At 42.2% G+C, this 18,280-nt stretch overlaps 1 protein-coding gene across 10 annotated transcripts in view; it reads left to right on the top strand.

Moving 5' to 3' along the window:
• The window catches only part of CLIP1 (CAP-Gly domain containing linker protein 1), a 118,486-nt gene that overhangs the window by 66,950 nt on the left and 33,256 nt on the right, over positions 1–18,280 (top strand). For 4 of the 10 annotated variants that reach the window (XM_025889825.2, XM_073881225.1, XM_073881226.1 and 1 more), the window contains 8 exons: positions 3,414–4,358; positions 6,099–6,215; positions 8,161–8,218; positions 8,740–8,823; positions 9,699–9,855; positions 11,228–11,393; positions 11,491–11,706; positions 13,897–16,218. In XM_025889825.2, coding sequence (XP_025745610.1) covers positions 3,414–4,358; positions 6,099–6,215; positions 8,161–8,218; positions 8,740–8,823; positions 9,699–9,855; positions 11,228–11,393; positions 11,491–11,706; positions 13,897–16,203 — 4,050 coding nt within the window. In that variant the 3' untranslated portion in view covers positions 16,204–16,218. Of the gene's footprint in view, positions 1–3,413; positions 4,359–6,098; positions 6,216–8,160; positions 8,219–8,739; positions 8,824–9,698; positions 9,856–11,227; positions 11,394–11,490; positions 11,707–13,896; positions 16,219–17,507; positions 17,625–18,280 lie in introns of those variants that run through there. The other 6 variants (XM_073881231.1, XM_025889832.2, XM_073881230.1 and 3 more) reach the window with 4 other exon arrangements.

The raw sequence follows: 18,280 nt of genomic DNA, 5'->3' as shown, positions 1-18,280 counted from the left end.
ACAGCCACAGCTGAGGCTCTTGGTGTTAATTCCTCAAAACACGTTTCTCCAGTCCGCCGTGGGCAGCCGGTTGTCCTCTGGTTCCCATCTTCCCAGGGGCAGGGTTTTCTGAAGAATTTTTTTTATTGTTGTTTGACTTCACCTCTCTTTTCCTGCCTTCTTCCCTGACCTGTTGGGGAAATCGAAACACTGGCTCTTTTGAATGAGAGTTGAGGACTTTCATCCCAGTGACCCTTTTTTCTTGATACCTGATCTGTCTTTGCATTTCCCTCCTTTCTGTCACCAGTAGCTGAAAGCCTCGGCAGTCAGGAGGGAAAAGTGTGCTGAGAATAGAAGGGCTTCCTGCAACCCCAGCTCGCTGTCCTTGGCCCTCGGAGCCAATGCGTAGGCCACGTGTTCACTTACTTATGTATTAAAGCACCTGGGTAGTGCTTACTTGGTGCCCGGCACTGTTCTGACCACCACACCAGTATCACCTTCTTTGATCTCACCTCAACCCCGAGGCGGGTGGTGGCATTGCCCCATTTTACAGATGAGGATGCTAAGGGATGGAGAGGTTAAATAATTTGCCCAAGGTTACACATCTGATAGTAGTAGTGGAGCCAGGATTTGTATCTAGAACATTTGGCCCCAGAGTCTGTGCTCTTGACCCCCACAGGATGGAGTCTGTCTGTTACAGAGGTAGTTCTGTGCTGAAAAATTTAATAAATAATCTGAGTCATTAACATACAAGAGGACATGTGTGTATATATACACCTTTTAAATCACAAATTTGACTGTCAGTGGCTAAATTGCCCAGATCCTTAACTATAAAATTTTAAAAATTACTGTCTCTGATCAAATTTGGTATCCTGATTTTTTCTTTTGAATTATTAGTATTTGTAGAAATTTCTTTTATTGAGAAATCATTGACTGATCTAAAAATCTAGAAAATTGAGTAATTTTTCTTCTCTAAATCATAAGCTTTTATTTTTTAAGAGGAGAGAAAATGTTCTCAGTTGGCCTCAAAAGTAAAGGTATCTCCTGTGTATTTGGTGGAAAAAATCCTGGTAGTTTGGTGATGTTTCTTTGTTACCTGTGAGCCAAAGACTTGATCTGGGAAATATAAGGGACTGATGATAAGATTGGGCTCCTTTAGTGGAAATGGCTATTGAAGCAAGGAAATATATCTCCTTTTTTTTTTTTTTTTTTTTAAACCTCTGAACCCCTTTTTTTTATTTTTTTCAGAAAAAAATTTGGAGGGTTCCCCCCCCCCCCACCCCGCCCCATGGTTAAGGAGGCATCATTTACAGCTGGTTTATCCAACTACTCCAGATTCAAGCTGTTTTCTTTCTATAAGAAGTCATGCCTTTTGTTTGATCCTCACTCTTGCTTGGGCCAAGTGTGAAACCAGCCAATGAGCCACTTGAGTTTCCTATTGCCTACCTTTTAGGAAGTGCTTTAGAATTCCCCTGAGCCAGTACGTCCAGTTTATGAGCAGGGTGTTTGCTGCCGCGTGGAGAAAGTCGCAAGAATAAGAAATGATACCTGACTTTTATGGCCTCACCCTGGTGGGAGAGGCAGACACATAGCTTTGCTCGAGGGCAGACTTTGGGAAGTAAAACAAAAAAACGGAAGAGCTATGGAAATGCTACAGTGTAATCATGCTGTTCTTTTTTCCACCTGTTTTTTACTTGACATTGACTAATAAAGAACTCTTGTCCTATTGGATTTATTTATGTTCCAGACCTTGTAGCATTGGGGTTCATTAATGTTTTATACCTTACTTTGTGGCAACAAACTCTTGGACACCCCACCCCCTGCCCCAGAAAAAAGTACATAAACATCTTTAACTTGGAGCATCTCTAACGCTGAAGCACACCAATTACAGTCGGCTCTGAAATAGTTTAATGACTTCCTCCTGCAGTTTCAGAGACCCGATTGCTTTCTTTTCCTAGCCTTTTGTGGACATGGTAGTGTTTGTCCATATCACAGCCTGTAGGTGGACAGAGGAAGCGAAGGAAACACATCCATCACTTTCTGTCCCAGTAAAGGCAGTGAGGGAGAGGAGCCTTCAACCTGGAGGAGTTTTGATCCTTGAAATTTGTTTTTAAATCATTCACATTCCCTTTTCTTTCCCAGGTTAGTCCAATAATTCACTTTTATGCCTGAAGCGACCGATCCCCACATATTTTGTGTCCTACACTGACTGGCTAACAGGTATCAGAGGGAAATCATTTCTTAAGAATAAAAGGACACCGGTTAAGAAAGTGTTTTTCCTAGTCCTGGAGTGTTTAAAAAAAGCAGATTCCTGGGTGCTCTCACAGAGCTCAAATAGAATCAAAACATCCAGTGGGAGTAAGTGGGAACCTGCCTTTTAGACTTCATCCCAGGAGATTGATCTGCATAATAAAGTCTGAGAACCACTGGGTTAGGGGAACAAGATAATGTACGTTAAAATGCCAATAGAATTATAAAATCTAAAAGGCGGGACTCTCTAAAGATTCATATATATAACTGCAGGTAAGTAATTGTTCTTATTTTGTCTTTCTAACAAAAGGTTAGTAAATTATTTTTTCATTATCCAGCTAAAGCTTTTATTCTACAGCTGATTCATTGAAACGTTTGATAGGTAATTTCACACCTTTTATACCAGTGATAGGCCACAGAAGTATAATACCAACCACATATATATAATTGAAAATTCTCTGCCACCCACATTAACATACTTTTTTAGTAGATTAAAAAAAAAACAGGTAAAATTAATAATATATTTGATTTAAGCCAGTTTATCCAGAGTAATACCATTTCATCATGTAATCAGTATAAAAATTAACAAGATATTTTATTTTTTTTTTCCCCCTAAGTCTTCAAAATCTGTCTATGTTACCCTTACAGCATCTGTCACATTTCTGGTGCTCTGTAGCCATGTGTACTATAATACCAGGTAGCACAGTTCTTTAAAATCACCTGCATTAAATAAGTGAGCATTTACACATGCCGGGTAAAGCAGAGGAGGGAAAAACCAAGTAAAATGAGGAGGCTTCTGTCTTCCCTCAAGCCTCCCCTCAGCTGGACATACCTGAGAACTTTGAAAGCTGTTCTTTCTGTTAACTTACTATCAGTTGATGGGCACTTCTCTAAGTTTCTTTAGAGGAGAAAGAAATAATTCTGGAATAAGTTAAATTCCATCTCAGTTTTCGATTCCTGGAGCATCTCAGGATGGTGGAAGTTTGCCAAAGATGATGACTTTGGAGTTCTCAGAATTGGGCTTCCTCCATGATGGCAGTTAGAGGTGGGTGAGCCTGCAGGCGTTCGCAGTAGCTCGACGGCTGCCTGAGGTGGGGGAGTTATTAAAGATCTTCAAGGTTAAAGAAAATCGTCAGTGATTGTTTATTTACCTGATTTGTTTTTCTTTGGACTGCGGTTACTAGGTGGCTACAGTGTCGGAAAAGTCCCGTATAATGGAACTAGAAAAAGACCTAGCATTGAGAGCACAGGAGGTAGCTGAACTGCGGAGGAGGCTAGAGTCCCATAAACCTGCTGGGGATGTTGACATGTCACTCTCCTTTTTGCAAGAGATAAGCTCTTTGCAAGAAAAATTAGAAGCCGCCCATACTGACCACCAGAGAGAAATCGCTTCTCTGAAGGAGCAGTTTGGAGCCCGTGAAGAAACACATCAGAAGGAGATAAAGGCTCTTCAGGCTGCCACAGAGAAGCTTTCCAAAGAGAACGAGTCATTGAAAAGCAAGCTTGATCATGCCAACAAGGAGAACTCCGATGTGATAGCCCTGTGGAAGTCCAAGCTGGAGACGGCCATCGCATCCCACCAGCAGGCAATGGAGGAGCTGAAAGTGTCCTTCAGTAAGGGGGTCGGGACAGAGACGGCAGAGTTTGCAGAGTTAAAAACACAGATAGAGAAGATGAGACTAGATTACCAGCACGAAATAGAAACTCTGCAGAACAAACAAGACTCTGAAAGGTCTGCTCACGCTAAAGAGATAGAAGCCCTCAGAGGTAAGCTGATGGCGGTCATTACAGAAAAGGAGAGCAGCCTGGAAGCTGTCAAGGCGAAACTGGACAAAGTGGAAGACCAGCATCTAGTAGAAATGGAGGACACCTTAAACAAACTGCAGGAAGCTGAAATAAAGGTAAAGGAGCTAGAGATACTACAAGCCAAATGCAGTGAGCAAACCAAGGTTATTGATAATTTTACATCGCAGCTCAAGGCTACTGAAGAAAAGCTCTTGGATCTCGATGCACTTCAGAAAGCCAGTTCCGAAGGTAAATCGGAAATCGAGAAACTTAGACAGCAGCTTGAGGCAGCTGAGAAACAGATTAAAAATTTAGAGATTGAAAAGAATACTGAGAGTGGCAAGGTTTGTATTGGCGTCTTCATCCTTTTATTTTGTCAGTCTCACTTTGCGTTGTGTGTCACTTCTGAGTGGAGCTCATTCATCTTCCGAATTCCCGATTTACTTACAGCAGATTGCCTGGTGCTCGTAGATTTCCTGGTTGCGTACAGTGTCCTCTGAGTATCTTGAGCATGGTTTCATTTGAGGAGATTAGAGAAAATAATAGCCCGACTAGGTTAACTTATTTTGGTTTCCCAGTATCTGGGTACTCTATGACTTTGTCTCTCGGGACATGCTCTGTGATCTGTTTAAGCTTGGTTCTAGTCTGTAATTTCTTTTTAAAGATTTATTTATTTGAGAGAGAGAGAGTATGAGTGCGCATGCACAGGAGAGAGGGCAGAGGGAGAGGGAGAGAATCTCAAGCAGCCTCCCCGCTGAGCTCCATCCCACAACCCCGAGATCATGACCTGGGCCGAAATCCAGACTCGGATGCTCAACCGACTGAGCTACCCACCTGCCCCTGTAATCTCTTTTAAAATCGAGAACTCAGCTAAGATGATAGTATTAAGGTAAACGAAGGAACAGACAAGAAAGAAGCTTAATGATTACCTCCTCCTCCTTTTCCATTTACACCATTGTCCCATCCGTACGCTTGTATACAAACACTGTGGACGCTGAGTACCACGTGACTGTTGTAAATTAACACGCGGTGATAAATAATACAGCGGAATAAGGTTAAGAGCCTGGAGCCCTTTGCATCGCCGCTTCTGTCCCATTGGAGGGCTTTTCCTATGCTGCAGTGAGGACGGGTTCTATTCCCTGCCCTTTTTGAGGAAAGACGGGCAAGTATGCTTTTGGTCAAGGCATAGGAAATTGCATGAAACATTTGCCAGCTACATCCCTTTCTAATTAGCCTTGTCAAATGTCGTCTTCATCTTTAAGGACTGTTTGAGGAATGAATGGTCCCAGTCCTCCTGCCACTAATGGGGGTGCTGGTGCTGATGCGGAATGTTCTGAGGTTTTTCTGGGAGAAGCTGCTTTGGCAAAGTATTGTAAGGTTAGATGGGGGAAGTGTGAGGACAGACTGAAAAATCGCTAAGTAACCTCAGTTGAAGATGACAAGCTAATTACAGGAAGTTTTTCTCTGTCTCCTCACTTGGATCCGAAATAACAGCCAAATCACAAAAATTAATTAGTAGAGAATATGTAGCTAAAAAAAGTTCGTCAACTTTTTTTTTTTTACATCAAGATTTAATGAAAACCAATTTCTGATTACTGTTCAGTGCATTTTAAAATTTATTTTTTTTAAATGTTGAACTACTTTAAGCACATACAAATATAGAGGAAATAACACAGGCCACATGGCTCCATTCTTCCTGCTTGATGGCCTTTAAAGTCCAGAAAATGAAGTTGCTTAACTTACCCATTTAGAAAGTAAGCATCTGCACTTTCTGCTTTAGATCATGCTGATATTCCAGATTTTGGTATAGAAAAATACTCTTTTTGACTATTTTAAATAGTTATTAGATTGTACTATCTAGAACTGATTGTGGACAGCCATTGGCTTCTTAGAATTAACAAAAAACAAACAAAAAAGACAGTTTTGTTTTGTCTTTTTTACCCATGCCTTTATTCCTTTCAGTTTTATTTGGTGGTTTTTGTTTCTCATATGTTTTTTTGTTTGTTTTATTTTTTGTTTCTCATTCATTCTTTTTTGTTTCCTTGTGTTGGTTTGCTTCTGCACCGTGTAACTCTGTACGGTAGGCTAGTAGCATTACCAGGGAGCTGCAGGGGAAAGAGCTAACACTCAATAGCCTTCAGGAAAACTTGAGTGAAGTCAGTCAAGTGAAAGAGGCTTTGGAAAAAGAACTTCAGATTTTGGTAAGTACCTCTTGGGAATTGGACTCTCAGGGTTTCTGGCCATTTGAATGGTTCCTGGTTTAAAAACAAAAATCTCCATAAAGAAAGAAGCATTGCACCTCTTTCCCTTTCTCTTTCAAAGTATTGATTTAAGTTGAGTGTATCAGTCATTGGCTGATAAATACCTTGAAGGGAATGGGATCAAACCCAAACCAGCAATAAAGGTAGGTATTACCTTTTCCTTTTCTAAAACTATCCTTTGCCTGGTAAATGCACTGCTTTGGAATATGATTGGTTAGTTTTGCTAAACACAGGGACCTTCCCAGTTACACACCCAGCACATTGGGGCTTCATTTGTAATGAGGGTGAGGCTGTGCCTTCTGCCTCCTTGTGACAGCAAGCTGGGGAGAGCTGTGTGGGGCCATCAGCACCCCGATCGGCACCCCATTAGTACGGCACAGCGCCGTCTAACCCAGCGAAGTCTGGGATCGTTTCTTCCAGCTTGGTTTATTCCATCTCAGCAAAATACATTTCTTTTCACATACAGCCTCTTGCCTTAATCGCAAGTCGTAAGACATTTTTTCCTTACCTTTTCTCAACTGTTCTCCCTTCTTCCTGCATCAGAAACAGAACTTAGTCAAGGCTGACAACCATAAGCACACGGCACGGGAAAGGAGAATCGTAGGCTTATGGAGAAACTGGGAAAGAGAAACATGAGTTAGGAGGGGACACTTGTCTTAGATCCTTCATATACACTCTTCTTTCCCGCTTATTAAACTTCTGCGCTAGTACCAGAGGTGAATGAATGTTTGCTTTTTTTTTTAAATGCCAGTATTATGAATTTCTACTTTTTTCAAATGTCAAATGTATAGCTGCACTGTTCATTATTGTAGGTACTGTCCACATACGACTATATAAATTTAAATGAATTAAAATTAAATAAAATATAAAATTCAGTTCTTCAGTTGTACTAGCCACACTGTAAGTGCTTAAAAGCCGCATGTGGGCTAGTGGCTACCATACTGAACAGCACAGGATAGACTGTTTCCATCATGATGGATGGTTCTGTTGGGCAGTTTTGATATACAGTATTTTAGCTACATTTTGAGAGCAAGTTGGCACGGGAATCATGATTTTCTAATATGATGTCCTTTAAAAAAAAATGTGTTTTGAGTTCCATACTATTTCTCTGGCCTTGCCTCCCCCACCCCTCAAACTTTGAGGATGCTTTACTTTTCTTGTAAATTAGCATACCCTCTGTGTATTCTGAAGAGAAAATTTGCCATCTAAGTCTGGCTTTGAGAATAACACGGGGACAACCTTTGGGCTTTGGTGGACTTGTGTTGCTTGTATGCCCATTTTTTTTCATGATCCTAAATAGTTAGAAATAGTCATTGAAAATTTTTCTTGGTGTGTCCAGCTCAAAATTCATCTCAGGAAGACCAGGAGAGCATTTTATTTTATTTTGTTATTTTTTTAAATTTACTGTCATGTTTAGAAAAGAGTAGGTGAGGGGTGGGCCTTTTTGGTTTAAGAAGTAGTTGATACAGTTTCAAGATATTAGGCTCTGATTACTTTCAGATAGAAAACATTGCAGAATTCTGACCATTGTCACAGGCCGACTTCTGAAGAGGAGTTCCGCTACTTGAGGGTGGCGACATGAAAAAAAAAACCATACATACGTAGCACATGTATACACAAGCACATATGTATGCACGTTCACGCACATGTACAGATGTACATGCATGCCTGGGAAAGGACATAGATGTAAACCCTGTTCCCCTGTGTCAAGTACATGCACAGTATACATATGGTAGTACTTGGTGTCTACATGTTTTAAGTATAAGTTTTAATGAGACAAAATCAGTCACAAAAAGTAGATAGTATTGAAGTTATAACTGATTGAAACTTTTTATTTCTATAATTTGATATCTTTCTATTCTGAATATCCCATTCTTAATTTTAGAAAGAAAAGTTTGCTAATGCTTCGGAGGAGGCGGTCTCTATTCAGAGAAGCATGCAAGGTACGTCTTACTAAGTATGGCTTTAGAGAGTGTCAGGTGCTCAAGCTGGAGCTGGCCTCTGGAGTACAGGGAATAGATTCTCCTATAGTCTGATGTCATGCTTCTGGAAGCTTCTGCAGCACACAGTAATGCCAGAGTGCATTGGCTTCCTGAAGCCTCAGACTCCCATCTGTGACTAAAAGCTTGTTCCATGTAAAAATTTAAGTATCCTTGAGAAAAATATTATCTTACTTAATCTTTAGTCATTGATAGCTTTTTTGAGTTTTAGCTGGAAATAGGAAAGAGAGGCCTGGAAAGGGATGCCTGGTGCCTGTTTAATCCACAGATGTGGGGAGGCAAAAAGAGATGCATGCTTGCTTCTCTAGGTCAGTACACAGTGGTTTGAAGTTGTAATGGGACTTTTTAGTATTTCTATCCTCTCAAATCCCAAGCATGTGATTTGATTTGGTTGTAAGACTGCCAACCTCTAGATGGCTTATTAAGTATGAAATATATTAAACTTTTACCTTTATCCCCAATAGAAACTGTAAATAAATTACACCAGAAGGAGGAACAGTTTAACGCACTGTCTGCTGAATTGGAGAAGTTGAGAGAAAATTTAACAGGTAAGATGTCTCTGCTTACTAAGCACTGAATACGGTAGGTTTCCTAGGATTTGAGATAACTGTAATACGTTACAGTAACATCTATTCAGGGGTCACTTCTTCACTCGTTAGTATGGTATAATGCGATAAAATACTTGCTTGAGGTCTGTAACCTCCACAAATCCTCTCTGCCCTGTTTTCAAACAAGTCAGAATCCCCCACACATCACCACTCCTCCCACTGTCCTTGATTCAAGCCAACCATCATCTTTCACTTGAGCTGCTGTAACAGCTGGCCCCCTGCTCTGCCTGCTTTTGCTCTCATCTCCTTTAGTCCATGTGCAGCACAGCATCCAGAGCCATCCTTCTGCTAAGTCAGGTCATGTCACTTTTCTGCTCGAGATCACCCAGTGGCTCCCATCTCACTCAGAGTAAAAACTGCAGTCTTACCAATGTCAAGCCCTGTTACTTCTCTGTTGGCCTCTCGTACTACCCTTCCCCTTGTTCATTCTACTCCAACCATATTGGCTTTGTTGGTAATACCTGCAAGTCAAGCATTTTTGTGCCTCAGGGCCTTTGCACTTGCTTTCCCTAAGTTCCTTCAGGTCTTAAATGTCACCATTCAGAGAGGCCCTGTCTAGATTTTAGCCTCCCCAACTCCTTGGTTCCTTTCTCTGCTTGTATTTTTTCCCTCTAGCAATCAACACTATTTTTATACTGTTTGCGTTTTTTTTTTTAATCTTGTTTATTGTCCGTTGTCTTGGCTAGAATATGATTTTCATGAGGGCAGGGATTGCTTTATGCAAATATTCCCAGAGCAAACCTTGGAGTATAGGATGCAGTCAATAAACTTGTTGACTAACACTACGGTGCTATTTTTTTTCTCTATATATTCAGATATGGAGGCAAAATTTAGAGAGAGAGATGAAAGAGAAGAGCAGTTGATAAAGGCGAAAGAAAAGTTGGAGAACGACATTGCAGAAATAATGAAGATGTCTGGAGATAACTCTTCTCAGCTGACAAAAATGAATGACGAGTTACGTCTGAAAGAAAGGTGTGTGTGAATGGTTATAAGGGCGCCTGACTTAGGTTCGTCTCTGAAGTGGGGTCTTGGAGGGAGGGGGGACAAAATTCAGGATTGTTCTGTTTTAAAGTTTCCTGTCGCTCTTCCTTTTTCTTACCACATGAGTGTACCCTTAAATCAGCTACGGAACCTTCTAAGTAATACAGTATTGTAGAGTTTTTGATGGCTTGTAAAGACAAGGCAGTAGTTTACCACGTGCAGGAACATCTTTCACGGGCAGCCTGTTTCAGTGTAATGAAGGGTAACCCATATTACAGGCTAACTAGGTATGTGCCCTGCACTCTGCAGACAGCTCTAGTAGAGTATGTTTTCTGATTTTCATAATAATCCTGTGAGGTGAGTGTATTCTTGTTCCCATCTTGAAGAGAAAGAAATTGAGGCTTTACAAGGTGAAGTGCCTTGCCTGCAGTTTTGGGCCTGGGCGGGCTGGTCCCAGAGCCCTCGGCTGCTTGTCAGCACTACCTTGTAGGCCCTCCGCGCTCCAGCTTCCGTCTCCACCTTCCTTCCTGTCTTTATTCTGAGGCTGTTGTTGCTTTGATCATTCTTTTCTTTTAATAGCTGCCAGATAAAAGTCAAATGTTTTATTTCATAAGGCAGAAACTTTCAGAGGACATTTTAGGTCTGTGAGACCCATGATTCTGGAAGTGTGACTAGTTGGCAGTTAGGTTTACATCTGGCCATGCACCCCCATGGTTCAGCGTGGTGGTGGGCGGGGGGTGGCGACTGGGCTTGGGTTGGCCACCTGTGGTCATACTTGCTGTGACGGGGGGAGCTACCCAGGTGCCCTGGGGATCTCCAGCTCTGTGGGTGTCGGACAGGTGCCCGACCCAGAGGGACCATCCAGGTTTCCCTCCTCCACTCTCGGAGTCCTCTGATAGCCCGTTCTGTTGTGTCCCACGTCTTCTGTACGTCCTGTTGAACCACATTGGTATCACGAAGCTAGATCTTCAGGTTATCACTTGTCATTTTATATCTTGTGTTCTCAAGGGGCACTAGAATGAGTTTTTGATAATTTCGTCTGCTAAAATTTTTTGAAACTAATTCATTTCCTCATCTGTTTACTTTTCATTCATTTTTCCTTACTGATCTATTGACATAAAATAATAAACCTTCACAATTACAGTAGTTGTCACTCTAAATAATGTATTTATAACTGTCTCAATTGTTAAACTTAGTTTTCAAGGTAAGTCAGGCCTTTTTTGTTGTTGTTGTTTATTTCAGATGTTAATTACTCGTAACTTATAATCATTAATACAATTATGAATAGTATCTGTCTAAGTATAACTGGAATTTAAAGCATTCTTTTTGAAAACTCTGGCATTTTGTTTGAACCTTGTTCTAGAAATGTAGAAGAATTACAGCTAAAACTTACAAAGGCTAATGAAAACGCAAGCTTTCTGCAGAAGAGTATTGGGGAGGTCACTCTCCAGGCAGAACAGAGCCAGCAGGAAGCAGCTAAAAAGCATGAGGAGGAAAAGAAAGAGCTGCTGAGGAAGTTGTTGGACCTGGTAAGGAGAGAGTGTATGGAACGAAGTGCTGGCAAGGAAGGCGAGGGCGGTGCAGATATGGCTGGGTGACTTACTGCTTCCCTCGGGGTTTCTGCAGGAAAAAAAGATGGAAATGAGCCACAACCAGTGCCAGGATCTGAAGGCCAGGTTCGAGGAAGCCAGTTGTGAGACAAAGGCGAAGCATGAAGCTGTCCTGCAGAGCTTGCAGAAGATGCTGTCGGACACGGAGCAGAGGCTGAAGGCCGCGCAGGAGGAGAACAGCGACTTGATGCAGGAGATGGCGGAACTGAAAAAGCAAGCCGACAAAGCCAGAGTATGTTCTGGGAGAGGGTCATGTTGCTGCGTGGCATCACGGCCGCAGTGGGGCATGTAAAGCGGCAGCAGATGGGATGGGTTGCACCGACCTTTACAGATAGATACTAACCTCCGAGCACATGGCAGGATGGCGAATTACATTTTCCTGGCTTCCGGTGCTTTCTGCTAGCTGCTGCCCCTGCTCAGGGGTGGCTACCGTCCGGGTCTTCCCTGAGTGCGCCGTGTAGCCTCGCTCCACCCCCAAGCTGCTGGCTTCCCAGCTGTCCCAGAGAGTCACGTGTAGCCTGAACTCTCTCCGCCCGCTTGCAGGAGACTCTGTTGTGGCCTCTAATCTTGGCCGTCTTGCTGCCACCGTGCAGTGGGGTTAGGAAAGACGTCCTGCAGCAAAGCAACAGGCCGAGGCCGAGTGAAGCTAGTGAGCCCTGGAGAGGCAGGGCTCTTGTAGGGCACATTAGAAGTGAGGGCTCTAGAGAGGGCTTCTGTATGTCCCCGGAAGGCACAATCCTGTTATTAAATAGAGTAGAATTTAATACATTGAATTTGATTTTATGGCATCAGGATCATCTCTGCAACCCAGTGTATTTTTTTAACTCTGGTAACTTAATGAAGTTCAACAGTCCTACCGGTGTTTAACTTTTTCCTGCCATCATTGAACTTGCTCAAAGAAAAGTAAATACTTGTCTTTAATTATTTTTAATGTTTGTCTAGGAGATTAGTATAAAGGAAACATAAGAGCATACATGAGACTTGAAACAAATCCCACCTCAAACTTGTTAATTAAGTTGGACCATGACAGAACACCTGCCATGTCTGTATACACACACCTTCTCTCCTTTCCGGGTCACCCTCACCCTCTCCCTGTAGAACATCTCCAGTTTCATGAGCCATTTAACACTGGGTATAATTTCCAGATCTTTTGTCTTTGTGCTTCCCTTTACCAGGACAGACTCCACTTTTTTAATGTTTCCCTTAAAATGTGGCAGTCTGAGCAAACCATAGCTTTCCAGTAGTTTGTGTGAAGGCTCATTAATTTTGCTTACTGGTGTTGTAAATTTTTTTTTAATTTTTAATTTTTTACAAGCGTCATTAGGATTGTTCCCCTTCCAAAGTTGTCTCTGTCTGATTTCTGTGGATTTTAATGTTTGTCAACAATAGTGGCTCACAGACCATTTTACGAATCTGATGAAACCTTAAGATCTTTCCCTCCTAGGGAAAATCTGTATGCTCAACAAGTTTTTATATGAGATGCCAGGAGGTTCATGGAGCCCACAAAGTTGCTGTGTTTCCTGGTTGAAGAGCCAGGGATCTGTAGCTGTGTTGTCCAAGGCACCAGCTGCTGGCCACATTAAATTTGAGTTTCAATTTGTTATATTTTGGTAAATTACAAATCGAACTCCTCACTCGCACTTGCTGCATTTCACGGGCTCACCAGCCACACACATGATCGGCAGCTACCATATTTGTGCAGATAAAGAGCACTCACACCACTGCAGAAGGTCCTGGACAGTGCTGGTATAGATAATGTGGTCAAGTCACTTTATAAACTAGGATTTAAAAAAAAAGAAACCCATGTATTTTAGTCACCAAAGTCTAGCAAATTGGTCTGTACTTTTAATAAGTTATATGTAATAATTGGGATTAAATCGATCAGGTCAGTGACTGTCCTTTAGAAAGTCAAGGTCTTTTAGTTTGAAAAGCAACAGTTTATATTCCCTCACCCTTCCCCCCCCCTTTTTTGGTTAAAATATGCTCACTTTTTGTAGTTCTCTGGATTGTATTTTTTAAAATTCTTCTCTGAATTCTTCCTACAGTAGAAATAATTGGGAAGTTGGAAGGGCAGGAAAGAATCTCATGCCCTGATGTCAAAGTCAAACTACTGTTTTTGCCTCGTTAGATACCACTTAGGGATGATTTCATAAGTGTTGCAAAGAAAAAATAAACCAGTATGTAGACCAGCACTTTGCAAAGCTAAACCTGCTTTGTATTAATTATCCTTTTTTGGGCTCTTTCAATCTGGTTTCCCCCCTCCTCGTTATCCCAGATAGTTTCTATGACATTTATTGTAAAAAAAAAAAAAAAAAAAAAATTTCAACCTTTTACGATTTAGGTTACATTAAGTTATTTGGGCTCGCATTTGTCTGCTTGATTTCATTTTGTTTCCATTCTTTTCCACCCCTTGTTTCTGTAGTCGCTAACTTATTTGTTAACATCAGCCAAAAAAGAAATTGAACTAATGTCAGAAGAGCTGAGGGGTCTGAAGTCAGAGAAGCAGCTTCTTGCACAGGAGGGAAATGCTTTAAAGCTAGAAAAAGGTTCACTTTTATCAAAGCTGGTAGAGGTGGAGGCCAAAATAACTTTACTCCAGGAAGATCAGCAGAAACTGTGGTCGGTAAATGAAACTCTTCATTTAGAAAAGGAGACGGTCTTAGAAGAGAAGCGAGATGCTGAAAAGCTTTATCAGCAGGAACAGCTCCATAAGGAATCTCTGGCTGTTGAGAGAGAGCAGTTGCTACGAGAAATCAATACTGCGCAGGAAGAACTTTTGAAGATCAGTGTGGAAAATGACGCTTTGCAGGCTTCCAGAGCAAGCTTGCAGACACTCGTGGAAGAGCTCCAGGTCAGCAAAGATACTTTGATTGCTGAGTCTAAGAAGGATCAGGAAGAAAAAGATCACCTGGAGGATCATATCAAGAAGCTTGTTGCTGAAAACATTGCCTTAGCTAAAGATAAAGATGAAATTATTCAGAAGCTCCAGAGCTCTTACGAGGAGCTAGTCAAAGATCAGAAAACCTTGGTGCAGGAGATTGAAGATCTCACCACTGAGAAAAAGTCAGCTTTGGAGAAGCAGTCAGGTCTTGATAACATGTGCATAGCCTTAAAAGTGGAAAGAGAAAATCTTCTCCAGAGCAGCAAAGATCTGCAGTTTGAGAAGGACATGCTTCTTCAAGATCAGGAAAAGCTGAGCGCCAGCCTGGAGGCTGCCCTCCAGATCAAGCAGCTGCTCAGCACAGAAGCCAGTGGGCTCCGCACACAGCTAGATGATGCCCAGCGGGCTCTGAGGAAGGCTGAGCTGGAGATGAGGCAACTTCAGGCTACAAACACCAGCCTCACCAAGCTCCTGGAAGAAATCAAGGCTAGTCGGGAGATCACAGACTCCGAGTGCATCCAGCTTCTTCATGAAAAAGAAACCTTGGCCTCATCTGAGAGAAGACTCTTGGCTGAAAAAGAAGAACTTCTATGTGAAAACAGGCTCATCGCTGAAAAACTGAAGAAATGCTCGGAAGAGGCCACCCATATTGAGATGAGCCTGAACGAGAAGATCACCTACCTAACTTCTGAGAAGGAGGTGGTATGTCAGAAAATTACTAAGCTCAAAAAGCAGCATGACAGTCTCTTGAAGGAAAAGTCTGTCCTGGAAATGCAAAATGGAGATTTGCTTGCAGAGAGAGAGAATTCCATGAAAACCGTAGGAGACCTCAAAAGGAAATACGATCAAGAGTCTGCCAACAGAAGAATCATAGTGCACGAGAAGATGAAACTCCTTGGTAATCTCGACACTCTGAAGAAGGAGCTTCAGGAGAGGAAAAGGGAAACCCAAGAGCTGGCAGCCACCAAGCATGAGCTTTCTCTGATGCTGAAAGAGGCCCAGAATGCCAGGAAGAGTCTAGAAAAAGAGCATACGAGCACCCTGCAAGCAAAGGAGAGTCTGAATGCCGAACTTCAGACGTGCTGTTCTGAAAAGAGCATCTTGCTGAGGGACAGGCTGAGCCTGCAAGAAGAGTGTCAGAGACTAAACGAGGAGATCCACACCATGCAGCAGTCCTTCATCCTGGAAAAGGAAGCCAGAGCACAGGAAAACGAGTCGTCCCTGTATGAAAACAATAAACTTCACGGGAGGATGGTGCTCCTAGAGCAGGAGCTGGAAGAGTTACAAGTGTGTACTAAGCAGCTGCAGTCTGAAAATTTTGTGCTCGTCCAAGAGAAGACCAAATCAGAACAGAAAGTGGTGGAGATAATTAAGGAGAAGGAGCTCTTGAGTGCAGAAACGGCTCGGCTCGCTGCCAATATAGAGACTCTGAAGAGCGATTTCACCACCTTGTCCAAATCCAAGTTGGAGCTGCAGGAACTGCACAGCTACCTCACCAGGATCCTGGACGACCTCCGACTGAAGCATGAGATGACGTTGGCCGATGGTGCCAAGGTGGCACAGGACAACAAGAACCTCCTGGCCGAGAAGAGAGATGTGATGCTGGCCAAGGAGGAGCTCCTGAAGGAGAAGGAAAGGCTGGCGGAAAGCTACTTCATCCTTCAGAAAGAGATTAGCCAGTTGGCCAAAACCAACAGCCATATCTCAACCAACCTCCTAGAATCACAAAATGAAAACCGTATTTTGAGGAAAGACAAGAGCAAGCTCACTCTTAAAATTAGAGAGCTCGAGACTCTTCAGTCATTTACGGTAAAATGGGAGGGTCAGGGACCAGGCCTGGACTACTAACCCCGGGCACTAACTTCCTAGCGGCCCTGGGAGGCTTGTCTTCCTGGCCACGTGAGGAAATGCACCCCACTTAAGCAGCTGCTCATATGTCTCAAGCTGTTGTTTTACCACCTGAAGGGTCAGTTTTTTTTTTTAATTTTTATTGTTATGTTAATCACCATACATTACATCATTAGTTTTTGATGTAGTGTTCCATGATTCATTGTTCGTGCATAACACCCAGTGCTCCACGCAGAATGTGCCCTCTTTAATACCCATCACCAGGCTAACCCATCCCCCCACCCTAAAGGGCCAGTTCTTTACTAAATCTCTAATTGCAGTTGTCTGTCTCCATTGGAAAGAATTGTAAACTGTGAATAAAAAGGATACATTTTTTAATTTAAGGAAAAATTTTCCTGAAAAAGTAAATTGTGGTTCTTAAAGGATTAAGAACAATAGTAAAATGGGCACATGGTGAAACATAGTATCTTCTATTTGGCTTTTAACTGCTTGTGTCTTTCCAAGTGGAGTTAGAACACTCCAGGAAACTTTCCCATGGCTGGTAGTAGGGAAGGCATACCGCAGAATTCCCATCAGCTTTAGCAGACCACATGAAATTGTAAGCAAGTGCCTAAAAAGATTTTAATTTCTTTTTTATGAAAAACAAGAAATAAACAAAAAATTTTATTTTTTATGATTATTTTTATATCTTATCAGCTAAGGATTTGTGTCTGTATGCATATGATCTTTTTTATTCACAGTCATGTTTATGTTCATTACCCACAACTTCTCTCATAGACTTTTCCACTTAATGCTTCTCATTAAACACTTGAGCCTTATGTTAATAATTGCCCAAATAATTTTTTTTTTAGTTGAGAAATTCCCAACCTAAATTACAGGTGATTTCAAAAGCCCCAAATCTGAAATAGCAAGAATAGTATTTCAAACATACAGCAATAAATATGACGAAGGGAAAATTCAGTTACATAAGGATGTTACTGTTCGTTATCACTGAATGTTTCTCTCAAACATAGGTCAGAGTGATGAACGTGACTGTCAGTGTAACTCTGGAGCTAGGGTTGGAAGGGTCTGGAAATATACAAATTGCAAATTGCAGTTGGCTTGTTTGAAGAACGCCATGAAAAGGGTCTGTAACTTGGTTCCCCTTTCGTGGCTCGGTCTGTTTGTCTCAGCGTTGGACTGGTGGCTGGTCCTTCACCTTAACCGCACAGATAGTGAGGGCTGCCTGAGCAGCACAGCCTGAGTGTCCCCGATGGACTTGCCGAGGGCTGTCCTCATTTCTCACAGGGCTTTCTTGTGTTCAGGCTGCTCAAACGGCAGAAGACGCCATGCAGATAACGGAACAGATGACCAAAGAGAAGAGTGAAGCTCTGGCCTCCTTGGAGGCTACCAAGCAAACGAAGGAAAAACTACAGAATGAAGTAATCAGATTTAAATGGCTTTTTGTACAAAGGACAGCTTACCGACTTCATGGAATGTTTGATCACTAACTCAGGATTGTTTATTTTTTGAAGTGTGGCCTTGTACAGGTTTGATCTGTTAGTGGAGTTGAATGTACACCAGAACCACGATAACATTAAATAAAGTAGATGACTTCATTACTCATTTAATAGGATCAACCTTTAAAAAAAAATGAGGGGAAAACCCCAGTAGCGTGGCTTTCTCTGGTAACTTCAGTGATGGGACCGATGAGAGAGGTACTCGTAACACTCTTCATTTTTGTATCTCTGATCCGAAATCACACACATTTCCCCCCCTCAATTCTCTCTCACCTCGAGCCACTAAATTCCACTCCTCAGCCCTGAGTTTGACGTAGGCCTTTTCTTGGCCTCACTCAGTCCTGGTTCCCTTTTGTGTCCTCTCCAAACAGCTACTTCTGGGTCTCAGACGCACTTGTGGCATCGAGATTGCTCCGATTCTGTGCAAAGTAGCGTATTTCTCATTCTTCCTGGACCCATTTCTGGTCCCCCTCCTCCCCACTCCCAGCTCATACCAACCCTTTCTTTGTTTGGGAAGCAGTTACCTCTGAATCCTAAGCAGACGGATTCGCCAAAGTAGTTATGTGAAGTTCTATAGA

Source organism: Callorhinus ursinus, unplaced genomic scaffold (assembly GCF_003265705.2).
Source record: "Callorhinus ursinus isolate GAN/ISIS: 27379988/994484 unplaced genomic scaffold, GSC_fseal_2.0 scaffold41, whole genome shotgun sequence".
Classification (NCBI taxonomy): domain Eukaryota; kingdom Metazoa; phylum Chordata; class Mammalia; order Carnivora; family Otariidae; genus Callorhinus; species Callorhinus ursinus.
This window is presented reverse-complemented; position numbering and strand designations above follow the sequence as displayed.